At 40.4% G+C, this 21,029-nt stretch overlaps 1 protein-coding gene across 3 annotated transcripts; it reads right to left on the reverse strand.

Moving 5' to 3' along the window:
• Positions 1-1,712: 1,712 nt before the first annotated feature.
• LOC138210804 (HERV-H LTR-associating protein 1) lies at positions 1,713-18,558 on the reverse strand. Of its 3 annotated transcripts, none has more exons than XM_069170127.1 (15): positions 18,414-18,557; positions 16,616-16,713; positions 16,421-16,477; positions 15,792-15,872; positions 14,864-14,947; positions 14,012-14,095; positions 13,827-13,910; positions 13,681-13,737; positions 12,511-12,591; positions 11,130-11,159; positions 10,941-11,030; positions 8,995-9,552; positions 5,574-5,742; positions 4,740-4,822; positions 1,713-1,867 (listed from the first exon to the last, which is right to left on the reverse strand). In XM_069170127.1, the coding sequence occupies exons 1-15, from the start codon at positions 18,467-18,469 to the stop codon at positions 1,824-1,826; spliced, it is 1,656 nt and encodes a 551-aa protein (XP_069026228.1). In that variant the 5' UTR covers positions 18,470-18,557; the 3' UTR covers positions 1,713-1,823. The 3 variants fall into 3 exon arrangements, with proteins under 3 accessions (XP_069026228.1, XP_069026227.1, XP_069026229.1); XM_069170126.1 differs by having other exon boundaries at positions 11,130-11,162; positions 18,414-18,556; XM_069170128.1 differs by lacking the exons at positions 1,713-1,867; positions 4,740-4,822 and having other exon boundaries at positions 5,617-5,744; positions 11,130-11,162; positions 18,414-18,558.
• Between the last annotated feature and the right edge of the window lie 2,471 nt (positions 18,559-21,029).

Raw genomic sequence — 21,029 nt, forward strand, 5'->3', positions numbered from 1 at the left:
AAATATGACCAAAATAACAATAATACTCTTTAAAATACAAGTACACATAACCTGCAGTAACACTGATGCAAAAACAACACTGCATTAAAAAAAAAAAAAATAAAACCATGACCCCTAATTGGTAACTAGGCTGCCTTCATCATTGATCTATTTTTGGTCTCCACCAACTCTGGGTCTTTGAGCTGCTAAATGTTCGCCAGATAATGTCTTAAGTGAGAGAAACTAAAACCAGAAATGTTCGACAAAACCAGGAGCTTAAAAAGAGATCTAAACGGCCCCCGAAGAGCTGCAGCGTTACTTTACTGCAGTCTTTTCAACCCCGAACTCCGACACGTCTCGGTCACAAAACATCTGACTCACGTTTACTCGAATGTACATGATATCTTGAATTAAAAAAAAACGTACAGCAACAACACCACAAACTACGACCTGCACGTATGAATTATTACACCCTCAGAGCAACAATTAACCAATCCAAAAACTTTAAAATGGTCAGATCGTACCTTATTCGTGGGACGACAGCTGTAGAAGTTGTGGTTTCCTCATCAAATAAAGGTGGACGTTAAACTGAGTGTCATCGTAAAAAAAAAAAGACTGATGGGGGCACGAGCAGCCAAAAGAGGGCGGAACCCTTATGAGGAACTTTTTGTCGTCTTGTTTCCCAAAAAGAATAAACACTCACAGCTCCACTAACTGTGTTTATCAGTCCTGACTTAGAGGGGGAGGGGGGGGGGGATGGGCACCTTTAGCTCCTTCGGTTCAGCTCTTATTGGCTATCAGGTGACACCTGAGCAGGAGCTTATCATGCTTTGGTTCCTGTGCAGGTATTTGAGGCTTGAGCAGAGGTGGGGGGTCCTGATAAGGCGGGTGTGTGTGTGCGGGGGGGCGGGGGGGGGGGGGGGGTACCCACAGAGTGGTCTTTGTCCGGCAGGGCGGGGGGGGGGGGGGGATCTGTGACCCAGGGGTCAACCCGGTCTTATCTGATCCTCGTAGGAGTTCAGATCAATGACTGCCTGCGGGGAGTTGGGGGGGTGGGGGTTAATAAGTGGGCTGCTGATAGTGGGGCATTGTGTGGGACAGGTGCATCAAGCGGGGGGAGGAGGGTACAAATGTTTACGTCGCATGTCAGGTGACACACAGGAAGTGGATTCGATTACAGAAACATGCCGTGCGTTTTAATAAAAGGATGATGTGATGGTCAGGTGGACTACTTTAGTTTTCGTTTGGCGCCGGTTTGGGTGGAGCTCAGTCATGTGGATAAATGTTACTGAACACGAGTAACTCTCGAACACTTTCATTTTGTCAAAGCAGCTTTCTGAGGGGAAAAAAAAAGGGCGGACGCAGACGGATTTAAAAAAGTGCGATCACGTGTCAATCCGACTCAAAAGGAGACTCAGCGAGAGAAAAATTAGACAGATGTTTATTAAGACTGACACGAAAAACATGAACCAGTTCTTTTTGACACAATTTCTACTTTTTAAAATTTTTGTTTTATTCCAGTTTTCCAAACCTCAGTCATCTTTTCTTTTTTGGTGTTTTTAAATAGTCCAGGTTTAGTTTCAGGATTCCATTTTTTAAATTTTTTTAATGACCAGTCATACTCAGAAACTTCTTAAAAGTTGCACTTTTGTAAACAATTCCCAAACCCATGCAGATTTGGACCTCCCCCCTCCCTCCCTCCCTCCCTCCCTCCCCCCGCCCCACCACCTCTCTCCAGATGTTTCCCAGAAGGGCACCCAGCTGTCGTCTTGTAGTTTCAGTCACTTCCTGCGATTGATGAACGATGAACGGCTCTTTTTGTTCTCTCTCCGCTTCCACGCTGGTCACAGTTTATTGCACATCTTTGTCAGGCACCTCTGTTTGAGATCTGTGGAGGGAGGAGCACGAAGGGAGAGTCACAAAGCAAGGTAGCTGACAACTGGAGCTGCGTGCTGTGTGGTTTAACGTGATAGTGAGAAATAATTAAAAAAAAATTAAAAAAAACACGATAAAAAAAAAACCAACTATAAAAAGCGCTCCAGATAAAGAAAAGTAAAAAAAATAAATAACCAAAAAGCTAAAGTGAGCTTTCACGTTTTTTTTCATGCACAGTTTGCTACTTTGATAAAAGTATTTCGAACCAACTGCTGCAGTAAACGTTCCTTTCTTTTGACTCCACAACCTTGAAGCTGTTAAACTGAGCTGCAAGCACTTAAATATATTAAGGAGACGTAAGTCGAGCAGCTCGCCGGCTGTTGGCTCAATCCGAGTGTTTCCACAAATATAAGCCTGCGAGAGTCACTTGAACGCTCAAGGTGCTCCAGCTTTAAAATTGCAGGTAACCACGGTGACACTCTGGAATCTTAACACTTAAGAAAAGCACTGAACAGACGAAGCACCGAACCAGCGGCGGTACGCTTCAGAACGAGGCCCTTGTTTGGTGTTTTTAAAGCTTTGAGGAGGGGGAGCGCCACCCGTCGTTACGTCGTCGCATTGTCCAATTTCGTGTTGCTATGTCAACAACATTAATGAGTAATTCCTGAAGAAGTTCTCGTCCTCTCGCAGCGGTTTCTACTGCAGGAACCCCCTCCACCCCCTCCACCCCCTCCACCCCCCCTCCACTCATTGTCAATGGATTGAGACACGCTTACTGTAGGTCCGCGATCTCTCACAGATCATGATCTCTCTTTCGCTCGCTGCTTTAAAAAAAAAAAAAAAAAAAAAAAAGATATATATTTTTTGACAATTTCCCATCAAACCCTCCTCCCGCCGAGTCTAAAAATACGCACACGGAGGTTCTAATTAGAGCCGGAGGACGAAGTGATATGACAGCGCGTTGAGTCCTCTCTCTCCGGCCTGCCGGTGGGATCAGCGCCGGATGATCGGCGTGTCAGACGCTGCTTTTTCTCGGCGACCTCTCGGGTCCATTAGTGCTGCCGCAGAGCTGCTGCTCTAATGAGCTCCGATGCCGAGTCCCGGCAACACGGCTGACACGTCCTCATCCTCGTCAGCGCAGGTGGAGGATGAAGTGTGCTCCCCCAATTATTTTCGGATTCAAACACTCACTGCTCTGTAAGTGTTTCGGAAGCACCGACGTGACTTTCACTTAAAAACGGTCAGAGTCCCTTTTTTTTTTGTTTTGTTTTTAAACACACATTAGCCTCCATGTTAAGTGTTTGGAGAGTTCAGGTATCACCCTGCTGCAATGTTTACCTGATCTGAGGGGCAACGGCGGCAAAGTTTGGCACCTTTTTTCTTTGCTTTTCTAGCCCCTCCCATTAAAAGGGATAAATGAAGTTTTAGAAAACGGTGTGTTGCAGGTTTTTGTTCACACTGCAGACAAATTGGATTTGTTTCTTAAAGCAGATCTTTAGGACGAGACTGTCCGCACTGTTATTTCGCAAGTGAACAAATCAGATTTCGATGTGTCCGGACATCACCATCCTATCTGCACGGGTTGCTGTGGTAACGGCGTACGCGCCGCTACACCGGTTACGCGTCTTTCCGACACGGGAGCTACTGGATTGTGAAAATTGCATTTCACGTGGTTTTTTTTGCCATTCAGACTTTTAAAAAATCAGATACAATCTGGATATGACAAAAAAAAAATCTGATTCGGGCTGGCAGTCCGAAAATAGTTTTGTCTCGTCGTTACGATGCCGTAGCCCGACAACCGGTGACGACCTCGGGAGGTTTTTTGCTTCGGGCCAAGAAACACGCCAGGACGACAACCCATAAAACAACAAACGGTAGACTTTACCATCCTGATGTGCAAATAAAACTCGTGAGCTCGTAGATGGAAAGTCACGTGCCCCCGTATTCTCAGCGTTCAAGTGGTTAAACCGTGAGAACATTGTTTTTAGGTAACGGCAACGTGGATGGCGTCTAGAAGCCACAAGCGCTAACAATTTAGCAAGCTAGCAAGAGGGAAAAACGTAACGCAGGAGGGAAAAGATGAGGCCGTTGGGAAGATCAACCATGCAATTTCCGTAAATGTTAGTGAACGCGCCGCGCCGCCTCACATAAACTCGAGCTGTATAGAAAAATATTGAGTTACGACGTTGTGAATACCACAAGAGGGCGCCGGTTCATATGGAGTCTTCTCATGTACACGGTATATACGACGGCATTTGAACGCAGCACATGTTCAGAACCGACCCCGAGTTTTAAGCAAACCGTATCTGCTGCACATATAAGGTGTGTTGATCGCGGAGTCGTATCATTATTGTTCTGTTGATCACTACCGATAAAAGTTACTCGTCCAAACTGAAGACTCACGTAAAACCTGTAGGTGTATCTAACAAACCGTGCGGTGAATAGAAAACAACATTCGACTTGAGGTCAAGGCAGCAGTGATGCAATGTTTTGGCATTCTTTTTCTTTTTTTTTTTCAGAAAAAGATAGTTTCGGTAAACCACACGTGTTGCTGATTTGTAAAAGCTGCTGCCGAGGTTGTTTTTACTTCACTTTCACTTTTTTCACACAAAAAAAAAAACTCAATTCGCCCCGGGGGTGAGCAAACTTTTTCAATCAGCTGTATCATGTCGGAGCCCTGTGCTTTAAAAGCTCAGAGGAAGCTTCGTCTCAATAAAAGCCTCTCTTCAATAAAAAAAAACAACAACAACAACAAAAAAAACAACCTCAGAGACTCCGGTGAATGCAGGTGATGCGGATCAGGACTGACGGCGCTTTCAAGAGTCACTAAGTTCGTCACCTCGGCTGCGATCGATCGATCGCGCCTTCCTCTACAGTCCACTTACTTCTGGAGAAGGAGACTCTCCTGACCCGCCGGCACACCTCCGACGTGTGTTTTTCGTACCAGAGGTGGCTGTCGTCACAGTATCTGTAGAAGACAAGGAAGAGGCCGTAAACAGCTGGCCTTCAACTCAACAGAAAAAACCTCAACGGCTCGGCATGAGCAGAGTACAACGTTCAGAAAGCATCGCTCATACAGGTACGTTTTAAGCTACAAAAAAAAAAAAAGAAGATCACCATGACCGTGTGTGAATTAGGGCTTCGAAAGGATCGTCATTATCGACTCATTTGTGGGTATTTGTATTTGTATTTTTTTTTTCCTGATTCGATCTTTAAAATGTCAGAATTGTTTTTGTCAAATGTCAACGAGTGTTTCCTAAAGCTGTAGCTGCAGCCTGAAATGTCTCCTTTTTTCCAAACAACAATCCACAGCTAAAAGATATTCAGTTTGTTCTCATTGGGATCAAAAGGAAACAGAAAATTTTCACATTTAAGGAGGCAAAAGTTTTGTAATTTTACCATATTTTTCATTTAAAATTTTTTACTTTTTCCACTAACCAACTTGTAATATTTTGAAATTTTCCTCAATATACCAAAGACCAAGTATAATACACAACACTTACAGTACATCTCACTTGTTTGAATTGGTTTTACTTTGATGACTTTTATGTCAAAATCGGACGTAGTTCTATGGAAAATTCACAAACTTTTAATCACCACTTCAATTCTCGTTCTTTTCTACTTCCTCCTTCCTCCTTTCTCTACATGGTATAATTAAACCTCCGGTCTGACGCGGTGTCATCTCAAAAGCAGAACGTGTCATTTGCAGGTGTGGGAACCTTTTCATGCGCGTCTTGTGGCCGAAGGGTCTGCAGAGGCACTGCGAGAAGAACTTGCAGAGCTCGAGGACGCAGGGCTGCAGCTTGTGAGCGCCGACGGTCGTCGAGCTGCCGCCGCCGCCGCCGGACGCCGCCTCGCCGGTCACCTCCGACCGTCTCCAAGGACAACCTCTCAACACACAGAGCGAGAGGTCACGTTAAGTCGCCGGACGGCTTCCGTTCAAACCTCACAACCCTTCGCCGCCGAGTCCAGTCTGCGCGTTCCGCCGAAAGAACGGGAAAAAGAGGGAAAAGGCGATCGCGTTGAAAGTAGTAAATCAAACCCTTTGGAATTAACCTTTCGGAAGCTCGCGGAGGTGATTCGGAGATGTTGCGTAGAGAATAAATCATCCGCACAGCCACCCTTTAAATACTGTCGCATTCATTTTGCACAATTGTCCTTTCATTTCAGTGCTTAAATTCCCATCACAGGAATCACCGGTGATGATGCATTTTAATCAGAGCGACAGTATTGTTGGAACACCGGCGCTCAATTAGCATACAACTGCAGATTCAAGTGAATTTTAATTCGACTACTTTCCCACATTCGGCACGTATTTTGCTCGTTTTGCAATCGTTATCGTGATGGTATCAGGAGCAGGAACCTTTTATGGAAACTTTTGGTTTCGGACAAAAACCTGCAGATAAATCCCCCCCCCCCCCCCCGCCCCCCCTCCATTTTGTTTAACTGAGGTTAACACAAAGCAGCAACACCTCGGCATTAAACGCTGCGCCGTGTTCACGGAGCTGAAACAGATCAGCCCCTCATGGCACAATGAGCTGCAGCCTCTCGTCGCTCTGTGTGTGTGTGTGTGTGTGTGTGTGTGTGTGTGTGTGTGTGTGTGTGTGTGAGACAAACATCCCGGTCCGCAGGCCGCCACAGAGTGCAGACACGTGCAGCTGGGAGACAAACGCTCATTTCGCCGCACACTAACGAATCAGTGAGAAATTGCACAGGATGCTCCGGCCTTCTGTTTGTTGCTAGGCAGAAGTCGGAGGGAGGGGGAGATGATGGAGATGATGGAGATGGAGATGGAGGAGGGGGGGGCGGGGGGGGGGGGGGAGGCAGCTGCTGTTCCAGCCGCTGTTCCTACGGCGTGATGTTTCTGCCATCTAGTGGCGCTGCTGGGAAAGTTTTAAAGACGGACTTCTTCTGAAGGGATTCAAGTAAATGGTGTTTTTTTTTTGTTTTTTTTCTTCTCATTGATACATTTAGTGTGTGAATCAATTAATTAAGAACTCGGATATCAGACAGAAGGGGGAAGGGGGAGGAGGGGGGGGCATTACATACAGTTACACTTGTGTAAATCGAATCAATCATTCAATCACCATATTCATATTCCTAAAGAGACCAAATTCATGGACAGGCTGAGGTATTAAAAAGCCTTTAAATGGATGCTTACAAATAAAAAGACTTTAATAGAAAGAGGCTGATACTTCAAAAAAAAAAATAAAACATTTCATAACTAACCACACCTTTAACTGCCTGCAAATAGATTTTTTTTTTTTGTCACGTTGTCCTTCATCACATATATGTATATATTTGCCCTTTTCAGGAAATGTGAAATTGAGCATTCTGTCTTTAAGTAGTTATAACGGGTTTAAATTTGCTGGTTATGAGGATTTAAAAAAAATGTTTTTCTCCATCTAAGAAATACTTAATAACTTATTAGTTTAGAATATCTTCTAAGTTTTTTTTATACAATTTATTTTAACATCTTGAACTACACAGCTCGTCGTTTCTGTCCGTGAGAATAGATAAATATTTTCAATAACCCTCCTGACATGATCACCGATCGTGTAACCAGACAGACGAACGCTAAATATTTAACTTCGCAGCTTAAGACAAAAAAAAATAAAAAAAATAAGATGAAAGCTTGTACGCAACGAAGGCTGCACCCGTGTCACCATGGTTACTATCTCCTGCATGGCTTCCTCCCTCTCTTGTCCATGCTTGAACACACACACACACACACACGCACACACGCACACACACACACACACACACACACACACACACACACACACACCTTTCCCCGGGCTAAAATTGAACCAGCAGCTGTTGGTGTGTCCAGAAATGACAGTGAATGGATGTGATGCGATTCCAGTTGCTCTCTGAGAGCAGGTCAGCGGTCAGCAGTCAACCGGTTTCCTCCGCGGCGCAGCAGCTTTGCGGCTCCGCTGATTTGTCATGAATGCCCTGCGTTGGGTGTCTCTTCGTGGTAAATGTGTTTTTGTAGCAGCAGGCTCAGGGTTATTTGTCAATATTGTGCTCCACATTTGACCCGGGTTTATATTTTCGTGACTGGCGCCCCTCTTGCGGAAGATCTCGACGTCAAAAATGGAGGACGCAGCGTGACATCATGGCGTCACAAAACGGAAATATATCTTTTTGAATTATCGTCACAGGCAACATTTTGGTTTTGAAAGATTGAAGTGACGTATTTGTAAACTGCGTGGGCGGGAGGTGGTTGGGGTTGGATGACGGGCGTACAAAGCGTCCTGGCTTTTGTACACGTCGGTTCACCGTCGCGGCTTCCTGGGACACCATCGTGACCACACCTGCGATTTTCCCATCAAAGAAAAGTCGAAATTTTCGACCCTTCGATGATTTTACACTGTTTAAAATGTTTCTTAAAATGTCAAATGATGAGGGTAAAACATTAAATAATAAATCATCAACATGATCACTGCTTGCACGGTTACAGGTTTTCCCAAACACATTATTTCTGACCCCTGGAGGGCTCCGTCATTTTGAGATCTTTGTAACTAAGAATTAAAATTGAAAATTAAACTTTTAATTATAGTATTCAACACTAACTAGTGTTTTGGTTGTTGTTTTTTTTAAACGTGGAAGTCAGTAACAATTATTTGTTTATAAATATTCACAAGGGAATTCAATTTTTTTCGACTCACAAGCTGTCTGGTTTAAAATCGATGCAGCCAACTGAAAGGGGAAAACCATCCTCATCGATTTATGCCACTCATCCCAGTATCAAACCAAAAGTGTGTAGTGCACCCTCTCGTCTGGACTGCCTCAGCTCGGCGTGAAAATAACAGGATCAGGTTTAATAAAAGAAATCTACTTGGTTTAAGTTGGGAAAAAGATTTCTTTAAAAGAAATACCTGTTGCTTTGTCTCGAGCTTGAACCCTGTCCTCATAGGTCAAAAGTCGGGTCACATGACCAACGTAATATACATCTGCTGTTTGTGCGAGGCCGACCGCCACGCTGACATGCTCCCCTCTAGTGGACTGTCGGGTGTATTACATGCTTCGGCTGTACCACAGTGATAAATGAACAATTCAATTTGTGCATTTCACCTCACTGAAATAATATCGATCGCTTTCATATTAAAAACATCTTTGCCAAGAAATCTTTACCTGGTTTTTCTGTTTCCACAGGCTTGCTGGGAGTTGTAGTTCTCCTGCCGAGAGGCCCCGTGGTCCTCCTGGCCACTGTCGGTGCGACCGTGAGTCGGGCGGGCGAAAGTCGGGCCGGAGGAACCGTAGAAGTTGTGCGCTGGGTTGCCGCGCTTGTAGCGGCGGTCAGCCGGGTCAGACTAATCGCCGGTGAGGAGGTTGCGGCCTCGGGCATCGTCGCCGCGGTGAAGTGAGGCGGCACCGCCGTCGACCAAGCCTTCACCGTGGTCGGAGCCGCGGCAGTCACCGCTGGCGCGGCGGTGGTCGGTTGTTTCGAGGTGGTAATCTGTGGTAAAAGTGTCGTTTTCTCTGCAGTTTGAGTCCGGGTTGTGGCAGCAGTCGGCGTCGTCGCTCTTTGCGCCGTCAGCGTTCGTGTCGTCACTCTTTGGGTCGTCCCGGCTCCCGTCGACTCCGGTCTTGCGGCTGTAGTTTGACTTTGCGGCGCGACGGTCGTAGGTTCTCGAGCGGCGGTGACCTTTTCTTTTGTCGCGGCAGTTTCATCCAGAGTTGGTGGCGAAGCTGATCAACCAAACACAGACAAGAAGAAAAAAACTGTAGAAAAGTTCACTTTTCCGTGTCCGATAAAGTGACGTTTTTTTTTCCATTAGTCAAACTTTTCGGACAAAACCAAACAAACTAACAAAACATCATTGGAAATGGTGAATGTTTTTAACTATTTTTGTAACATTTTTGGACTGAAATGCAAGCAGAATACTGGTGAAAAATGTGATGGAAATATCTTGCACCTTGAAAAACTGGAAAAAGTACGTTTATGAACAGGGAACATGAAATTCAAATATATTAAATTGGCTCTCATGGAAGCTCTTAACTGAGTAGAACCATTTTCTTAAAAAAAAAAAAAAATCCTAATAAAGTCCCAAGAATTTTATGAATAGAGCTGTAATGAAGTCAATGTTCAGATGGTACACTTCCAATTAACCAAATTTGATAAAATGCTAATCTAGAATGACCTTTGGAGTCTGTGAACAGTCGATCAGCCCAACATTCAGATTTAGTTTTTTTCCCCCACAAATCTTTCATGAAGTGAAAAGAAAATGCTTCTTAGGAGATGACCTTAGTCTTTTATTTCTGCATCTTAATGGAATCATTTTTATAAGAACTATATCTTAAATGCTATATTTAAAAGGTACATAATCTTATAATAACTTCAAAATAGTTTTGCATAATTTCTCCTGGAAATGATGTGATTATATTCTAATTATGAGGAAAATGGAGACAAACTGATGCAATCACAAGACTCTTTTAGTTCGAGCAAAAATGGGAAATTTCTCTGTCAGAGAGAACAATTCAGAAAAGAATGATGTTATATTAAAATAATGAGCTATTATAAATTATAATGAATGAATATTGACATGGGTTTAACTGGATCAGTTCTGAAGAAATTAGATTATCCCCCCCCCCCCCTGTTTAATTAGTAACAAACTTCATTAAGTAAGATAAACATCACTGACATTTTCTCAGTTGTGCATGAGTCAATTTTGTCTATATGGGTCTATATAATATGGGTTTGAATTTTTCATAATTTATTCTTCGCTGTCTTTTATTTGCCGTTTTCATTTCTTTCTTTTTTTCAAATATGCCAGAAAATTGCTCTTTTCAGAGCATAGGTGTAGTAAAACTGGGTGATTGTGACAGCTTGAAATTGGACCACCACTTTGGATTGACTACAGATTATTACCACATTTCATCTTTGTATGATATTGATCTTTAAAAAAAATAATTTGACATTTAATAGTGCGTGACGTTGATAAAACGAGGAGCTTTTTCCTGCTAACAACTTATGAAAGTTATTCTGGGTAAATATACTGCAGTCATCAGATTTGACAGAAGGAGTTAAATCAAATAAACCTAAACACGGTGAGCGTCGGCCTCCTGCAGAGACTCACCGTGTGCAGTAGACTGGACTCGGCTGGTTAACGCGGAGCTCATCCCAGATGGAGTGATGTGACTCAGGTTCGTGGGCAGTTGGTGCCATTCTGAAGTTTAAAAATAGAAATAAGAAATTATTAAATGTCTCTTTAGTGTCTTGTTGATGACAGCGCATGCTTGAATGAGCTTTTTCAATTTGTACTTACCGAAGGGGAGTCTGAAGGAGGAGATGTTGGCTACTTGAAAAGGGAAAAAGAAAAGTTCATGTGAAAGAAATTCAAACAGAAAGGACAGTTTACATGTTTACTTTAAATACTCCAAAAAATAAGATTGTGTTGCACCCTGAACCGCCAAACCTTTGTAAATGTAGACACAAGTGTATTTTCTTTTCATCTGAGAAATAACTGTGTTTTAGTTGTGTTCTCATAAAATAATGAGTTGTGCCAGCTAGCTAACCTAACAAACATTGTTTGGTCATGGAAATACATTTAAAAAAAAAATATTTTTGGTGGTTTTGTGAAATGTAATTTAAAAAAACTTGACATTTGAAATCCACATTAAGGAAAATAGGTCAGATTTGTCAACTCCAACTCTATATTAGCATTTTAACACTGGCTTTGTCGGTTGGTTAGAAATCACAACATATTTATCAATCATTTCTACACGGGAACTAGTTTGTGTGGCGCAACGATTTTAGAAGTGATAAATAAATCTCGACTTAAATACAGGCTAGTACCCAGGGGACCGATTTTTCATCTCATACTTATGGTTAGAAATCTCATAGATAGCCAGTCAGGATTATCAGTAAACATCACCAGTTATAGCAAAATTACTGTTTTAAACCCCAATAATCATTGTGGGCCCCAAACCAGGCCAAAATGACATTGCTCTATTTTTCTTCTTCCCCTCCGCTTTCCCACGCTGTCAAATCGCTCATCTCGCAGTCACTATATTTTGCTTTCTGTGTTCTTCTGTGATTTTTTTGCGCCAATCAGTTTCACCTCCCCGTTCTTTAAATATCAATGTAAGTCTGCCATTCTGCCTTTCAGACCTCCTGACACACTAAAAATGGAGTTTTTCCTTCCCACCATCACACAGAAATTGTTTAATTGTTAAAGTTGAGTTAAAGGCCTTGCGATGTCTCACGCTGTGATTCGGCACGACGTGACTAATCAAGGGGATCCTGTCTTTTTTTTTCCTACATGACTCAAGCTTATACTATATTCAATTGTTATTCACTCCTGATTATTTCTCCACATCAGTATGCAAAAACCATGTCATTACACAGCTGTGTTTTTTTCTTTTCTGTGTAGACTTAGTTTTTTTTTTATTTAAAAAAAATGTTTGACATATTCTGGCATTTTCAGTTTCAGTCGGCCTGGCTGTGCTCTCCGTAATTAGAATAAAATGACTTCCGTGCTTCTGTGCAGCACAATTACAGATTGTGTCATATGTTTTTGAACACGAATAATCCTATATATTCTCTTCACTGCCACACTGGAGCCTCTTTGGGTCTGTCCTGAGGTAATGCTGCCCCCTGGTGGTTGTGTTGTTTGTTATCAGTAAAAAAAAAGAGTATAAAGGAACCTTGGTGCGGCCCTTCGACGATGGTCTGGTTGAAGAGCGGAGTGATGGAGTCGACCTCCCACAAATCAGGCACCTCTCTGCCTGGACAATCACAGACACCATTATTCAGACAGACACCTTCATCATCCTCATCATCATTAATCTTTGATGTACAGTGAGGAAAGAAAGAAAAAAGCTCCTTCTTGCACCAAAAATGATATCAGAAACGTTTTTTTTCTAATCTTTTATAAACAACAACAACAAAGATATAAAAGATGCAGCAACTTTATAGAGCCAAACCTTCATTAAAGTTGGGCTCCATTTCTGGCGGAATCCAAATAGAGTGATTAAGCTTTAAGTGCATCAAATCTTTCATTTCAAGAGCCTTTGATTAAAGAACAACATTAAAAAAAAAATCATGTAGTAATTCAGCCAATTAGCAAATATAATCAATCTGTCTTTAAAATGTTCCTTGAACTTTGCTGCTCGAAAAAACGTATTAAAAGATATGAAAAAAAAAAATAAAAATGGCAGTGTTTGATAAATTCTCTGAAGCCTCAAAACTGTGTGGTAATACTGAATAAAATGAAGCTGCAGCACTTAGCGGTGTTTGAAAGTTTGGCTGTACACGTTTTATGACTGAAGATCTATTTTAATTCTATTTTAATTATACAACTTTCCCATTAAGGCCTAAGAGAGAGAGTTTGTTTTAGACACTCATTAACAAAATGCTTTTGACACACATACCAACTCTCTGATTACATACTTAAGAGTTGATTATTTTGTATTATCTGTATGCTTCTGTGGGTTATATTGTAAAGTTTGCATGGAACATAATTATCCTGGTTACTTAAATGTAAGGAAATGAATCGCAAGTTGAGATAGTCAGGACCGAGCAGACACTCAATCTGTAGTCTCCTCTCAAAATCAGCTTTTTACTGCAGTGTTAGCAGTAATTCAAAATCATAAAATGGTAACTAAAAAACAAATTCGGCCTCTTCTCTGGCCTTCCTGTGCAAAAATGCCAAAATCACCAAAACATCACCAAAATCAGTCATTTCTCAGGGAATCGGACACATTTACGTAGATATGAACTTGCAAATATCAAAATGTGAACAAAGTCACGACATCACACAGTAGATCCGGACAGAATCGAACTGAGTAGAGGAGTTGGAGGAGAGCTCTGCTTACCCATCTTACCCGCCATCACACAGATGTAAATACAGTCGGAGTTATTCCTCTGGCTTACTGAGGCGCAAGAGCAGAAAACATAACTGTAAGACACAAAATGTAGTGCATCATACAGTGGTTGATTATATTCTGTTAAATCCACGCACCTGATAATATGGAGGAAGACTTGAAGAGCTCATGCAGGTAACTCGTGGAGTTTCCCATCACGTCCAACAGGATGGCCGTGAAGTCTAAAAAAAAAAGAAAGAAAAAGAAAATCAAGTTACAACATTTCAAAATAAAAAGGAAACTACTTCTTTGAATGAGATCAGTGAGATGAAATGTGTCCTGCCTGTTAAGTCGTTGGTCTCGTTTGTGACACAGTAGCAGAATCTCCTCCTGAACATGTTGCTTTCTAAACTTCTGATGCTGGAAACTGCAAAAAAAAAAAAAAAAAGACACACGTTACAGGAAAAAAAAAAAAAAAATCAGTTCGGAGAGTTTGAAATATTTCTGGGATTGAAAAGTTAAGATATTATAGAGTAGCGTGTTTTTTGACATCATGTGCTTTGGTTGATTCAAAATTTAAATAAAAAGAAAGAAAATTGAGGATTCAGCTTTTGTTAGCGACGCTCCAAAGATGTGGAACAAACTACCTGTTAGATATCAGCTCAGTTAATACTTTAAAAAGAAAGCTCCAAACATATCTGCTCACTTTAGCCTTTACTCTCGAAGCTCTATTGCACTTTGAACTACCGCGCCTTTAAAATGCATATTTCTTATTTTATATCTTAACTCTATTTGCGTTTTAATTTCATGCATTTGATCCGTTTCTCATGTATCTCATTTCTTTTCAATATTTTTAGACGTTCCTTTACATTTGTTTTTACGTGAAACACTTTGAGCTGCATTTCTTGTATGAAAGGTGCGATAAAAATAAAGTTTATTGTTAAATTATTATTTAGACCTTTTTTTTTTTTTTTTTTAATAAATCTAAACGTGTAGTCCCTAAATACCGTCCCACAAGACTGTACTGAAAACTATTCTTCACTACACTTCCAAACCACCAGATGGCACTGCTGACTTGGTTTTATAGACGTGAACCCACGCGACAACCGTGAACGGCAGCCGACCCTGAAAGTGCGCTTCACACTTCTAAGCTGGAAGGAAGGATGAAAGCAAAAGTGAGGAGGAGAATATTTACTGTTGTAGACCAGCAGGGTGAGTTTGTGGAGAGCCAGCGAGCTGTAGGACGTCACGCTGAGCAGAGAGAAGAGCTGCCGAGAGCCTGCGAGGACAGGACACCAAAAAAAAAAAAACAGGAGTTCAGAAATCTGAACCTCAACTCATCTCGCAGTCGTGATTTACTGTGTCGCTATAGGAGACTAATTTAGATGGAGGAAGAGGTCGCGTTAAAAGTGCCGTGGACACGAGACAACGTGAAATGAACCCTGTTTTATATAAGTTTACATTTCGAAAAATGTAAGTGAATTAACTCTTAACAGTTTAATTTTCTGACAGCTACCACTGAATTACTTTAACACTGAAGAAAATACAAAAAAAACCCTGACGATCGACCTGAAGACACAAACTGATAGGAAATACGCCGGGTTAGAATAAACTCGACATTTTACCTTTAAAAACTACTGAACAAACCAAATTTAAAAAACTCATCTTCAACCTTTCAAGTCTCCGTTTTAATCTGATTAAACCTGTATTCGATATACTTCACAGGTATCGAAACATTCACAGCTGTTTTTAAAGGTCAGTCCACTCAAATCTCCACAAACACATTTTTAACCCTCAACTTTAACGGCATCAAGCACTTACAGATAGATCTGGTTTTTGTGATCTGAGACTCTTGAGGACTCGGAAAAGTTAAACAGATATCTGAAAACCAAAACTATCTGCAAACACATGGACAAATTAAGTTAGAAAATATGCCTGTTTGTGTGATTTGAGTGCACTGCTCCTTTAAAGCTGACACTTTCAGCTTTCCTGCTTGCAGTTTGACCTCTACAGGGAAAAAACAAAAAACCCGGACGGGTTGAAGCTGTGGTTTAATCACGACACACATGAAAGATTTATTGGAGAGAATTGATCTGCAAGCGAATTACATTGTGACAACGTACCTGATTGGCTTGAATTTATTAAAGTATTGACAAGGGGGGTGAGATCAATGGCAGCGGGATCGAAGTGGTCCGCTGGGATTTCTGGGAAATAAAAGCAGAGAGGGACGTCAATGGGAGCTCGATCTGGTTTTTAATCTCTATTATGGAATTAGCACCGTCAGCAGGAACGAAGCTGTACAAATGCTGGATGGACTGAAATGAGAAAAAAAGGAGAAGCAACAATTAGCCGGACGAATGAGCCCCCGGGGTGGAAGTTATTTAAATAACACGAGGTCAAGGGAACAGTCAGCCTCATATGTTCAGCTGATATCAGCATTTTATTAAATATATTTTAAATATTGTTCCCCTTTGAAATGCTGAAGCTCTTTGCCTGAAAATACTTACATAAAATCTTACATGTTTGATTTGATGATTGATTTTTTTTTCTTATTATGAATTTTTTTTTAATGTTTTAGTCATGTTTGCTTGTTCATGATAACATTTTCTGACATTTCATTCTGTTTTTGGAACGTAAAAAAGGATTAATTCACATTGTGATGGATTGAGCGGTTAATAAATAAAATCTGAAATCAGAAATAATGCACCAACAAGTGGAATGAAGGATAAACTGTAAACAAAATAAAAAATACCTGTGGACTCGATGAAGTCTCTTTTGTGCCTCTCTTTCTGCTGTCTGGGTCTAAATGCTGCAAAGAAATGAGGGAAATCACATTTTAAAAGCAAATATTTATACATCACAGATGGCCAAAAAAAAAAATCATCCTGTCATGACTTTAGAAAACTCATTTAATAAAACAAGGAGCAGTTTGGTGAAGTCGACCCACCTTGACTGAAGAGCAGAAGAAGTAAAACCGCAGAAACGCAGATTATAAAACAGAAGCGTGGACGTTGTGTGAACCTCCACAAACCCGCCATGGTCCTGCTGAAACCACAGAAACACACAAACTGTGTCACAAAATAAACCAAAAAATAAACTAAGTTAACCTTATGGGATTACATGATTGGGGGAAAAAAGCGATACATGTTATTTATTTATGTGATTTTAGGATCTAAAAGAACAGTTTAATCCGATAAAGCGGATTTCTGGAAGAAGAGGACAATTCAAACACTGAATTCTTCTCATATATCACACTCTGCATCAGTGCTTTATGGAAACATGTCAAGTACTCAAACTAGAATATGTCAGAAATAAAGATGTTGAAAGTGACGACTTGTGGCAGAATACACTGAGCTACAAAGGGATGTCGTTGTCGGGATATGTTATTCCACACCCTCTAAATTTGTTTAATTTTGGCTTAATTGAAGGCGATAAATGTAAACCAGAAGTTTTTCATCCTCTGTGGGACTCATTACTTGGTGGTAAAAAAAATAAATCTTCAAGGGTAGCTTAAAGAACCTGTGCTTTTTTTGTTTTGTTTTGTTTTTGTAGTGGCTGAGCTTACGCCAGGTTTACTCTACATAACAAGACCCACACATGTGCATGGAGGGACTTAAACTACGACTGCTGCCTTTGAAAATATGACTGCCAGAGCAAATAACGTCCAAGAAAAACAGCTCACATGTCACAGAGGGTGCAGGGTACGAAAGTTAACAGGATATGAAGGCTTAAAGACTTAAAGATGGCTAATTCTGTTATTATTTCTTACGTTTTTTTAGGAATAATTGACTGATATTTTATGTCCAATCTGTACTTTTGCATGAACACACAAAACCTCAGATTGAATTGACTTTTTTTCACGACACGAAAACTCTGGATTCTGATGTTTCAGGTAAACTTTTGTGCCTCCATCGGATGGCTTTTAAAAGGGTGTCGAGTTTTGTGTAAAAAAAAAAAAGATTCTTTTGGTCCCAACACACACAACGATGTCATGAGGCGGCATCCCCATCTGTGAACCCAGCGGAGCCTGAGCTCCCCTGAGGTCTGCAGAGTATAAAACTTCACATTCACTTCAGGGCTGGAAACAGAGACACCGCTGTCTTTTAAAAAAAAAAAACACCTTTTTAAAAAAACAAAACGTAGTTCCTTCTATTTTAAGTCAGACTTTTCACTCAGATGTGCAAAAATATTCTGAAAAAGGCTTTTATATATTACACTACTTCACACTAAGGTAGTGACTGGTTTGGATGAAGTTTTGATATATCAATTCTCTTTTTTTTCTTAAATTCTCGTTGTTGCAGATTTTTAGCATGCTTAATGTAATGCTTTCTTCAATTTAGTGATTGCAGCCCTAATACTTAAAATGCATCCCTCAAATTAACAATGTACACTCATTAACTACTAATTTATGCTCCGGATATATTTTTCTTTAAAAAAAAAAAAAAAAAAATTCTACTTGTTGAAATTTCATGCAAAATGGAAAAACTGCAAGTCAATGGCATATGCTTTTTTTTTTTTTTTTTTTTTTTTAGCTAACTATCTAAAGTGAAGCATTGTTTCTGATTAAAAAACAACATTATTGAAACACAATTAAAAATACTTTCTGACGTCTAGCAGTCTATAAAATCATTTGTTTTCACCTCATCTTTTGTAAATGACTCACTGAAGTTTTAGCGCCTGTGATATTATTATAACATTCCTACGCCCACTAATCCACCGTATGAAAACCAGTGAGCACAGTTTACCTGCAGCTTGAATTCTCCTGTAAATTGTGCAGCTCTGTTGAACCCCCCGGCAGCATCGAACCTCGCCCAGTGTGTCACGGTCAGATAAGGATTAAACGATGCCTGTTTTCCCTCCTCTGAACAGCAGCGGTTGGCAGCAGGCTGGCAGCTCAGTGAAATAAAATAAATATATAAAAAAAAAAACACAAATCAGAGTAGGCTGGGCGCTGATCCCTAACCCGCTCCATCAACTCCACTGCAAAAAATAGCAAGGTTTAGGGTCAAAGAATGCACTTCAGTTTGCTGAACTGCTCTATGCTGCCCTGCAAAGGCAGAGAGCTGTAACTACAACAACTGTCACATCAAGAAAAAGGATTTGAAGCTGGTGTTAACAGATATTTATATCATAAAACCCTTTACTTTTTGTTTTTAAATATTGAAAATCAATTATTGTCAATGACCTTGCAGAAAACCTGCAAAGTTTTTTAAATACGACACTAAAGGTGCAAACAAAAAGTTTTGTTTTTACACTGAACTTATCGGAGATCACCTGTGGGGAAAGAAGAGCATGTTTACCGCCTTCAGAGGTGAACTGGTGAGCTTTTCATGTGGTAGAAATAATACTGGACTGTCTGAAAGTTTTGAACTTTAACTTTTTAACTCAACTTTTACCTGCAATAGGACTTTGGCTTCATGTCCACAGTCTGGACTTCAGGTTGTCTGCTCTTCTCAGAAGGTTTTCTCTGAATTTATTTTATTTTATTGTTAATAAAAAAAAAATATTAATATACCTCTATTAGGCACTTTGTAACTTTATATTTAAAATTATTTTTTTTAATAATAAATGGGATTATTGTCAGTATTTTACATGTTCAAAAATGTCATAGTATCACCCCTACAGTGTATCATGATTCAGTTTTTTTCAACTACACCCAACACAAAAAATAAATCTCACAACAACCTAACATTACACAGATTTACAGTAGACCTCACCTAGCTGGTGCTGTTTGTACCAAAACAATCTCATATTTCAATCACTGGAAAATATAAATAATAGAATTGATATTTTCAATTTGAGGGACTGGCTGAATAAGAAAAATGTACATGCTGCAACGGTGTGCTGTTCCAGCAAAAGCCTGGAAGTCATCATTTTATTCTCTGCCATTACGAGTCCATTAAATCCAAACATTTTTAACCACGGGCTCGAAGGCATCGCAACCATGATGACTGCAGCCAAAATATTCAGCACTTCCTTTCAAAGGACAAATGTCTATATTCTCCTAAATGCAATGGAAGAAGGCACCGTATTAACGCACTGTATCGACGACTTATTGAAAGTTTTGAAATACATATTATTGATAATTAGAGGGTGAAAGAAGTGCCACACACTTCAAAAGCTGCTTTCAGGATGTGTTCACTTTTTATTTATTTTTTTAATTTTAAAATGACATCATTTAATAAAACAAAGAAGTAATATTATAATAGTTTCAAATTAATTTAACCTGAAACGATTTGACGAGAGAGAGAGAGAGAGAGAGAGAGAGAGAGAGAGAGAGAGAGAGAGAGAGAGAGAGAGAGAGAGATTTTTTACAGTGTAGGTAAATGGCTGTAATAAGCTGCTGGAGTGACATCCGAGCCGTGGGGAAGATCAGTGAATAAGAGGAGTGAATGCGGCTCCTTAATGACTGGGGATTGGTGGGCACTTTGGTCGCCTTGGCATTCACATTCAGACACATTCAGGCACACAGCAGTAATTGGCAGAGGAGGAAACGGGGCTGCTGAGGGCCTGGGAACAGGTGCCCTCGGGGAAAAGATACACAGACTTTTAACAAATAATTACAACAAGAAAGAAATTACATGAACTTGATGAGGAAAAATTAAAGTGGCACTAATATACATTGGGGCTGTGTTCCCACTTTGAGCCTTCATTAACATGCTCATTAAGTTGGACATGAAAAAAAAAAAAAAACAGGATCTCTGCGGCGTGGTGCAAAAGTTCAGAAAAATAAGACCCATCAAAGTGAGCAACTCATAGAAAAAAAAGACTACCTCCATGGAAAACATTTAATACGTTTTTGATGGAGCCCGGCAATTACTGTTGGAGTCTCCGATGTGAACGAAATAATGAAGTTCACCTTTGAAAGAAATGCCCATGACGACAAAGAGATACGAAACAAACCACAAAGAGATAACATGACCACAAAGGACACACAAAATGACAACAAATGAGCACAAAAGGGCAACAAAGACACAGAACAATAATAAGGAGAGACAAACCAACCACAAACAGAAATAAAGACACCGTGAAGGGATGCAAAATGACTAAAATGGCATGTCGAACAACCACAAAAAAAATTCAATACAATTAAGAAAGGAACCAAAAAGGACACAAAACGACGACAAAAGCACACAAAATGACCACGAGGACATGCAAGATGACAATAAAGAGACAAAATGACCAAAAGCGACAGAATAAAATGGCCGTAGACCGACTCCAAATGACAAAACAAAAACTGAACGACGAAGAGACACAAAATGACTGCAAAGGGTTGCAAAACAATTTAAGAAGGGAAACATAAATAACAAAGGTATGCAAAATAGCATCAAAGAAATGCAAAATATGTGCAAAGGGTTGTA

Source organism: Embiotoca jacksoni, unplaced genomic scaffold (assembly GCF_022577435.1).
Source record: "Embiotoca jacksoni isolate LCO1_2020_lvr unplaced genomic scaffold, fEmbJac1.0.p SCAF_48, whole genome shotgun sequence".
NCBI lineage: Eukaryota > Metazoa > Chordata > Actinopteri > Embiotocidae > Embiotoca > Embiotoca jacksoni.